The sequence below is a fragment of the Pseudorasbora parva genome, chromosome 4 (assembly GCF_024679245.1).
Source record: "Pseudorasbora parva isolate DD20220531a chromosome 4, ASM2467924v1, whole genome shotgun sequence".
NCBI lineage: Eukaryota > Metazoa > Chordata > Actinopteri > Cypriniformes > Gobionidae > Pseudorasbora > Pseudorasbora parva.
The window spans coordinates 11,724,465-11,732,449 of NC_090175.1; the positions used below are offsets into that span (position 1 = coordinate 11,724,465).

Below are 7,985 nucleotides of genomic sequence, written 5' to 3' on the forward strand. Positions count from 1 at the left end.
TCGCTCTAGTGGTGTTGTGTGTGTGTGGATATTTTTATCTAAACGTCTTACATATTGTGTATTTAATGCTAGTCTGTGAAACGGGGAAGCTTTAAGAAAAACAACATGCTCCGTGTTTGACGTTAAATCACTCCGCGACAGCAGGAGGCGCAACAACCGGCAACTGTTTCACAACAAACGAACCGAAGAAGCGCAGCGGCAGTTTCCGTCTGAATTCAGCAGTGTGGTAAGTTTGAGGCGATTCATTCAGCTTTATTGTTTTATTAGTGTTTAATAAACACCGTGTATAATGTATCAAATCAGCACTGTTATTAATACTAGATTAGGCTAACTAACGTTAGTCGGAACACTAAATATAAGTTAATAAGTGTTATTTGTTATTGTGTCGTCGTTGCTCACATTTACTGCTCATTGAATTCAATCTCATGCTGTGTGCTTTTGTTTATTTCAGTGAAATTATTAATCATGGACATACGACCTAATCACACAATCTACATCAACAATGTTAACGATAAGATCAAGAAAGAAGGTAAAAAATAAAGATCGTGACGAGTGTAGTGTTTGTCTCCCAATGATCATTCAATTATATGTTTGAGCTCAGAATCAGAAACTTTTCTTTTTTCCTTTTCCTGGATCTTTTCTGCAGAGTTGAAGAGGTCGCTGTACGCCTTATTCTCCCAGTTTGGCCAGATTATGGACATTGTTGCTCTGAAGACGGCGAAGATGAGGGGTCAGGCCTTTGTGATCTTCAGAGAGCTTTCTGCAGCCACCAATGCCCTCAGACAGCTCCAAGGATTCCCCTTCTACAACAAGCCCATGGTCAGTGAGCGACACTGGCTTTGCTCTCATAGTTTGGGCATATCAGTCATTTAACATTTACGTATCTGATACAATTATAGTAGCCTGACAAGCCAGACCCACATCAAGATGTTTGGTCTGGAAACTCACCATAGACAGGGCTCGATCTGAGGGGCGGGATAAACGGTTGTCTTTCAAACTCCCTCTGCACGCGATAGGATAGCGCTACACCAACCAGAGCAACATGAAGGTGAAGCAGAGCTCGCTGACTGATTAAACATTCGCCGTATCCGGTCGGCTAAACTCCGAACACATCTTCCCTTTTTAAGAATGACTTCAGTGCCGCTCTTTGTTCTTTTCTCAAAGAAAAGCTTAACTCCAAGTCTTCCAGAGTCGCAGTCAGAGCTGATTCGAAAGACCGCCGCCATTCGCCAGTTTCTGTATTTACTAGAAGCACGCAAGCGCAACTCGGCCGTCGTCATTATGGCCCCACCCGCCGACTCTATACACGATGTGATTGGCCCGTCCAGATTCTGAGGAATACAGCTCAGATGGGTATTGAGAGTGCCTAGACGACACTTGCGGGCAAATTAAATTTGCTGCCGCTAGGGTGCGTCTAGATTTCTAGGCTACAATTATAGGGTTAGTTCACCCAAAATGAAAAATGAATTACTCACCCTCATTTCTACCAATGAGCGTGACTGGAGACAGCTGAAAAACGTACAGAGAGTATAAGCTTTCGTGTGTGTGTGTGTGTTAGAAATCAGCAATGGTGAGAACATTGTCCTTGGTTTTTCATCTTCAAATCAAACTTGGGTCTTCAGCCGACAGTTTAAATCCAGTCTGGCTAGCGCGCTTCCAATAATATTAATGCATTAAGTCAGTAGACAGTCTTTTATGGCTTTGAACACATTCAACCACATAAGTGGTGGAAAGTGGACAAGCTTAGTGTTTTAGACCCGGTTTAACACCTGTATTTAGTGTCGTCCACTTGTGGTCCGATCAACCAAAACGCATCCTAATACCAGGTGTAAACAGGACCAGAGATGTTGTTGATATAACATAGGGCCCTGTTCTAACTGTCTCTTGGTAATGGTTACGGTTAATGCAGGTGATGTTTTACACATTTATTTCCTTTATCTGCAAGAGCCTCTTATGTCGGAGAGAGAGTTGATTTCCGTGTCAAAAAGGAAATGTAATATTAACATTTGATGTAGATGGTGGTTTTATTTACAGGTTAGAATAGTAATTCCTGATTTGGTAAACTGTTTAAATACGGCATGAAATAGTTGCGGTAGTCTTTTTTCCCCTCTATTGTGACATGTGTTTTATGCCTGATGCGCATTGTATGATTTTGGGCTGTCCTGGATGAAAGATGACCAATCGTGGTGATTTCTGTGGTCGTGACTCCTAATAAATGTTTTTTTTTCTTATGTCGTAACTATCTTGCAACCAAAGACAGTGTCAGAAAGTTATCATGATCATCTCAGTGTGTCCACAGCTGCTACGACCTTCATCTGCTGACTAGCCGATAAAAATGCAACATGAAATGACATATTGATTTTAATCCTTATTAGTGCAACCCACCATTAAACTCTAAAAATGTATCCTAAGTATGCTTAAATCATTCAGGGACTACATTGATCGTACTTTGTTGTGATTTGTGTTGTGATGGCATAAAACACCTTTTAAAATAATACCAATGATGACCATTTTCTTTTGTGGGTAAACCGCTGCTCTGATGTGAGGATGTTGTCATTCATTTCGTGTGTCAGTTCACATAAAGTACTAGAGATGCTTTACACATTTCTCATTTGCTAACCTTCACCTGTTCTTGTAGCGAATCCAGTATGCAAAAACAGACTCGGACCTGGTCTCTAAGATGAGGGGCACGTTTGGAGATAAAGAAAAGAAGAAAGAGAAGAAAAAGAAAGCCTTGGAACAGGCTGCCAATGTCAACAAGAAACCAGCGGTGAGTTGGGAAATGCATCATGTTTTTAGAAAAAGTGTAGTCAAAGTAAAAAAACAGATCATTTAAGCAAATGTTGTGTTTCCCTGCAGGGCTCTGTAAACACACAACCTCCTCCACCTGCCACAGTCCAGGTATGTCACACATTTCACACACTTGTCTTGTGATTTAGATTTTTAGTATTTCTAGCCACTTTGTTTGCAATGATTAGATGCAGCATGATAAATGATTTGATATTGTTTTAGGTCCCTGACAACCCACCAAATTATATTCTGTTCCTGAATAATCTCCCAGAGGAAACCAACGAGATGATGCTCTCCATGTTATTCAACCAGTAAGTTTTAAATCTAGTAAACATTACAGGAAAAATAAGTATATGTTTTTGTAATAAATGGCAGTGTTTATTTATCTATCATATTTATTTATTTACTTATTGTTATAATATCTATTTTGAGTCTGGTGTTATATTGGTACATACATACACATTGCCCTGCCAAAGTCACTGTTTGTATTTAAATTGCCAAATGCTTAAGAGTCAATGATTGTATCATTATTGTAGAGATTATTATTAGGGCCGGGACTCGATTAAAAAAATTAATCTAATTAATTAGAGGCTTTGTAATTAATTAATCGAAATGAATCACATTTTAATTGCATATAAATATTATAAATATTTGACCTGAGAACAATGAGAAGTAATTTTTCACATGGATTTCTAGTATACCATTGAATAATGACTGAATACATAAGCTTAATCAACAAAATATTGTTGATTTATTTCAGTCCAGCAGACCAGCGCAATGTTTGCCATTAAGTGTAGCAAGTGATATTTGAGGCTCGATGTGCTGCGGTGATACGCAAATTCCTTGTTGTATAGCTTGCTCACAACCATGCTCTTGTCGACGTTTCCATCCTTTCGTTTTTAAAAACAAAATTTCCCATCCACGGGGCCAAGCTAAGCGGTCTCATCAGCTTCTTCGTTCATGTTCACTATGGTTTGTTGTTGTCGTTGGTCGTGAGCGCTAGTTGGTGTTCCAGTACAATCGGTCCGTCGAAACTCATTAATTGAAAAACGTTCCGCGGTGCAAAAATAAGTGTGGTTAAAATGATTTATTTTTTGCGTAATTAATCTTAATTAACGCGTTAAAGTCCCGGCCCTAATTATTATGTCTCTAGCATGTTATATGTTCGGCATCAGTTCTTCTGACCCTCATTGATGGAGTGTGCAGCTTTTCATTTAAACATCCATGTAGGAAGACCCATCATGGCCATATTCCAGGATGACAATGTCAAGATTCATCAGCTCAGACTGAAGGAATGGTTGTGAAGAATCATCTTCACACATGAATTGTCTCCTCTGAGTCCAGAGTTTAAACTCACTGAGAGTCTTTGGGATGTGCTGGAGTAGACTTTACAGAGAGCTGGATTGATGCACCTCTTGATGGAAATAACGTCACAACTATTTCCATCAAGTGGTGCATCAGATTTTGTTCCAGATCTTGTATTGTATAGGGGCGGCAGTGGCTCAGTGGTTCATGTAGGTTATCTACAAACCGAAAGGTTGGTGGTTCAATCCCCGGTTCCACCTGACCAAGTGTCGAGGTGTCCTTGAGCAATACACCTAACCCCAGCTGCTCCCGACGAGCTGGATGGTGCCTTACATGGCTGACGTCACCGTCTGTGTATGAATGGGTGAATGTGATGGCTGACGTCACCGTCTGTGTATGAATGGGTGAATGTGAGGCAAAATGTAAAGCGCTTTGGATGGTCATAGGGTCTGTTAAAAGCGCTATATAAATGCAGTCCATTTACCATTGTCAGTGCAAGAGTCCAGCTCTCTGTAAAGTCTCCTCCAGCACATCCCAAAGACTTTCAGTTTTTCTATTTAAATCCAAAAAGTGACCTTTTTTGGCTGGGCATTTATTGAGAATTTTAAAATGAAATATTCTTCATTGTTTTCTTTTAGTGTGGAAAACATTTCACTTTTGTTAAACACTTTAAATATACTACTAGCCGTGTTGTCTTGAGAGACTTGGTTCTCCCAAGGTTTATTTTTCTCCATCATGCCCTGGTGGATTTTTGATTCCTCACCACTGTCGCCTTTGGCTTGGCTTGCTCAATTGGGGACACTAACATTATGATCCCAAGTTATTCAACTAAATATGCAAATAAAAAAAATTAATTAGGTCTTATTTAATTCTATGAACTACTGATCTGCCAACATTGGTGCTCTATGATAAATTAAAATAAGCTGATAACATCACTGTTTTCACCAGAGCGACTGTACAGCCAAATCAAATTGTGTTGCAATATTGTCCTGTTTAACACTGTGAAGCTGCTTTGAAACAATCGTCGTTGTAAAAGCACGAGTTGATTGATTGATTGAGAGATATCATGTATAGCTCTTTAAGCAAGATTTCCTCCTCTGATTGTTTACTCATCGGCTCGCTGTCATGTTCCACGTTTTCAGGTTTCCTGGGTTTAAAGAAGTGCGTCTGGTCCCCGGAAAGCACGACATTGCGTTTGTGGAGTTTGAGAGCGAGACTCAAGCCGGAGTGGCGAAAGACGCACTACAGGGATTCAGAATTACAGCTACGTGTGCCATGAAGATCACTTATTCGAAAAAGTGACCCGGCTCACACTCATCGTGCAGATTGTACTGGACTGTAACCGAGGCTTTATCAGTGGATCCTCGGTTTGGATTTGTTTGTCTTTTCAGTCGGTCTAATCTTTTTTTATTTTTACCCTTTGTTCAGTGACTGTTTAATTTTTTTGTAAGGAAATTATTTGGTCGCTGAGGGACATTATGATATTCAAGGACAGATCTTTATTTTGTACTGTAGACTAATAAAATTAGCCTCGAAAATAAATCTCACCTTGCCCTTCCATATCATTAATAACGTTTTGGTTTTCTGCTTGATCTTAAAGGAACAGTTCACCTAAAAATAAAAAGGCATCACTTAGGGTGTGTCCACACTTGGCATGTGTAGTGCAATTGCTCTGTTAGTGCGGTTCTTTTGAATAAGTGTGAACACTGTCATCTTCTGAAATCTGGTGTGCACCAAAGCAGACAACATGGCTCTCGGTCCGCTTCCAAACGGTTCTAATGAAATGTGAAAACAACATGGACCATAGACTGTTAAAAAAATATGTACGTAGTGTCTGTGACGTCATGCGTAGGTTTCTGAAACCTAAAGTGGGCCATCGCCATCTTGGCAGCTCGTCACTTCCAGATAACTAAAAATAGGCTAACGGGGGAGTGGTTGGAGCTAACAGGGGAGTGGTTGGAGCTAACAGGGGGAGCGAACAGGTGGAGTGGGTGGAGCTAACAGGGGGAGTGGGTGGAGCTAACGGGAAGTGAACAGGTGGAGTGGGTGGGGCTAACATGGGGAGTGGGTGGAGCTAACGCGGAGTAGGTGGGGCTAACATGGATAGTGGATGGGGCTAACAGGGGAGTGGGTGGAGCTAACAGTGGAGTTGCAACCCACCTGTCACTCATGGGACCACGCTCCTTAATTATGCAGATCTTTAAGGCTTATATAATTTAAACAAATGAGTTATGAAAAAATTCAACCTCTCAGTTGTCATGAAGGGCAAAATTAGCCGTATAGACCAAAGCCACAATTTGTACCAGGCTGTAAACATATTTTTCTCTGCTGTAAAGTTGGGAATTTTAACATGGGGCTTAATAAGATTCTGCTCCTTTCTGGAGCCTGCCCCTAGATTGCAGTTTAAGGCACTTGCGTTTTGGTTCCAGGAGAAATTTGGGGAGGTTGCCGCTTGCCAAAGACATGCAACCGAGCCAAGAACAGGACGTGAAGTCACAAGATGCAACCCTAAAAAAGACAGAATGCTCAATTATTCCTGTTTTTTCTGGTCATCGACACAATGTTGCCCATCACAGTTCGGTACAGGCTGTCAGAACCGCGTCTCCTCGCAGCAGAGCTTCGTTTGTGTGTGACGGGGGGGATTCCTGCCGATGTTTTGACTTTCACACATTTAAGCTTTTCACGAGTTCTCAGCTCCATCATACACCTTCATAAGTGCAATACAAATAAAATGTATTATATATAGGCATACGACAAGTGTTAGAAATGACAGTGTGAACACTAGGCGAAACCAGGACAAAATGTATTGTTTTCTCTCTATTTTGTAATTTTTTTGGTCCGAAACCAAATGTACTGTTTGTAGCTGCACTGTTCCTATAAATCATAACCGTATGAATTGAGATCAGTTGTAAACTGTCAGGCCTGAACTCTGTATTCTCGACAGAAGGTCTTGAAAGATTGCAATAGTTCGCAGATAATAATGCGAGTGCAAATTTATTTCTGGTTGAAATTCGATCATGAATTTGGGCACAAGCTGAACCCAGCCTTATCTGCCAACGATTTGATTTCGCCTGGCAACACAGTCTGGAAACCTGTACATTAATTTCTACTGCTTCGGTTACACTTTTTTGCGAGAAACAATCACAGACTGGCTTATCTACGCTATTCCGGGTTTAGGACGATAACAGATAGAGAAACGATGGGTTGTTTCCTGTTGATCACGCCTTGTGGTCTGATTGGTTGAAGGACTATCCAATTACGTACAGAGTCATTCAAATAATGCTCGTTGATCACTCCTCTTTTGCAGTAGAAAATACAGAGCAGACTCCCCATAGTGTTCAATTTTAAATTGAGCTTGGTCTGGTGGTGATAGCCAGAGTCAGACAAAGGTGCATCAACAGCAGAAGCATGTTTTGCTCTGATTTATAATCCCTCACTGACATAAAACCCCTAGGGCTACATGGCATTTTCATCCACTCTGTGTACAGAAGTGCTTTGTGGTTTAGAGATAAACGTGTCTGTTTTGTGGTTGATACTTTAATTGCAATGGATGTGTATTTATTGTGGGCAAACTTGGGGAAACTGTCACAAAGCAGCAGAGCATCCACACCAGATTCAATTAGCCATGTTTCTATTTTAGCCTCATCATTTAAACAGCTGGGGATCTGAACGCAGAGGTCACTGATATTTTCAGGCATGCTGCTTTTAAAATGTCACGATAAGACGTTTGCATAATAATTGACAGAAACAATCAAGTTAGTCCCAGCACATAATGAGCTGTCCATGAAGCATCATATCAAAACAGACATGAATATAGAATGACACGACTCCATTAAGGCTCTTTGTTCGGTGGGTTAAATGGAAAGGGGGGGAAATCCCTAAAGATTTTC

At 40.7% G+C, this 7,985-nt stretch overlaps 1 protein-coding gene across 1 annotated transcript; it reads left to right on the plus strand.

The window, feature by feature from the left end:
* The first annotated feature begins 122 nt into the window (after positions 1–122).
* snrpb2 (small nuclear ribonucleoprotein polypeptide B2) lies at positions 123–5,655 on the plus strand. The gene is made up of 7 exons (XM_067442616.1): positions 123–226; positions 452–529; positions 647–819; positions 2,639–2,770; positions 2,860–2,901; positions 3,013–3,101; positions 5,238–5,655. The coding sequence occupies exons 2-7, from the start codon at positions 466–468 to the stop codon at positions 5,395–5,397; spliced, it is 660 nt and encodes a 219-aa protein (XP_067298717.1). The 5' UTR covers positions 123–226; positions 452–465; the 3' UTR covers positions 5,398–5,655.
* Positions 5,656–7,985: the final 2,330 nt, after the last annotated feature.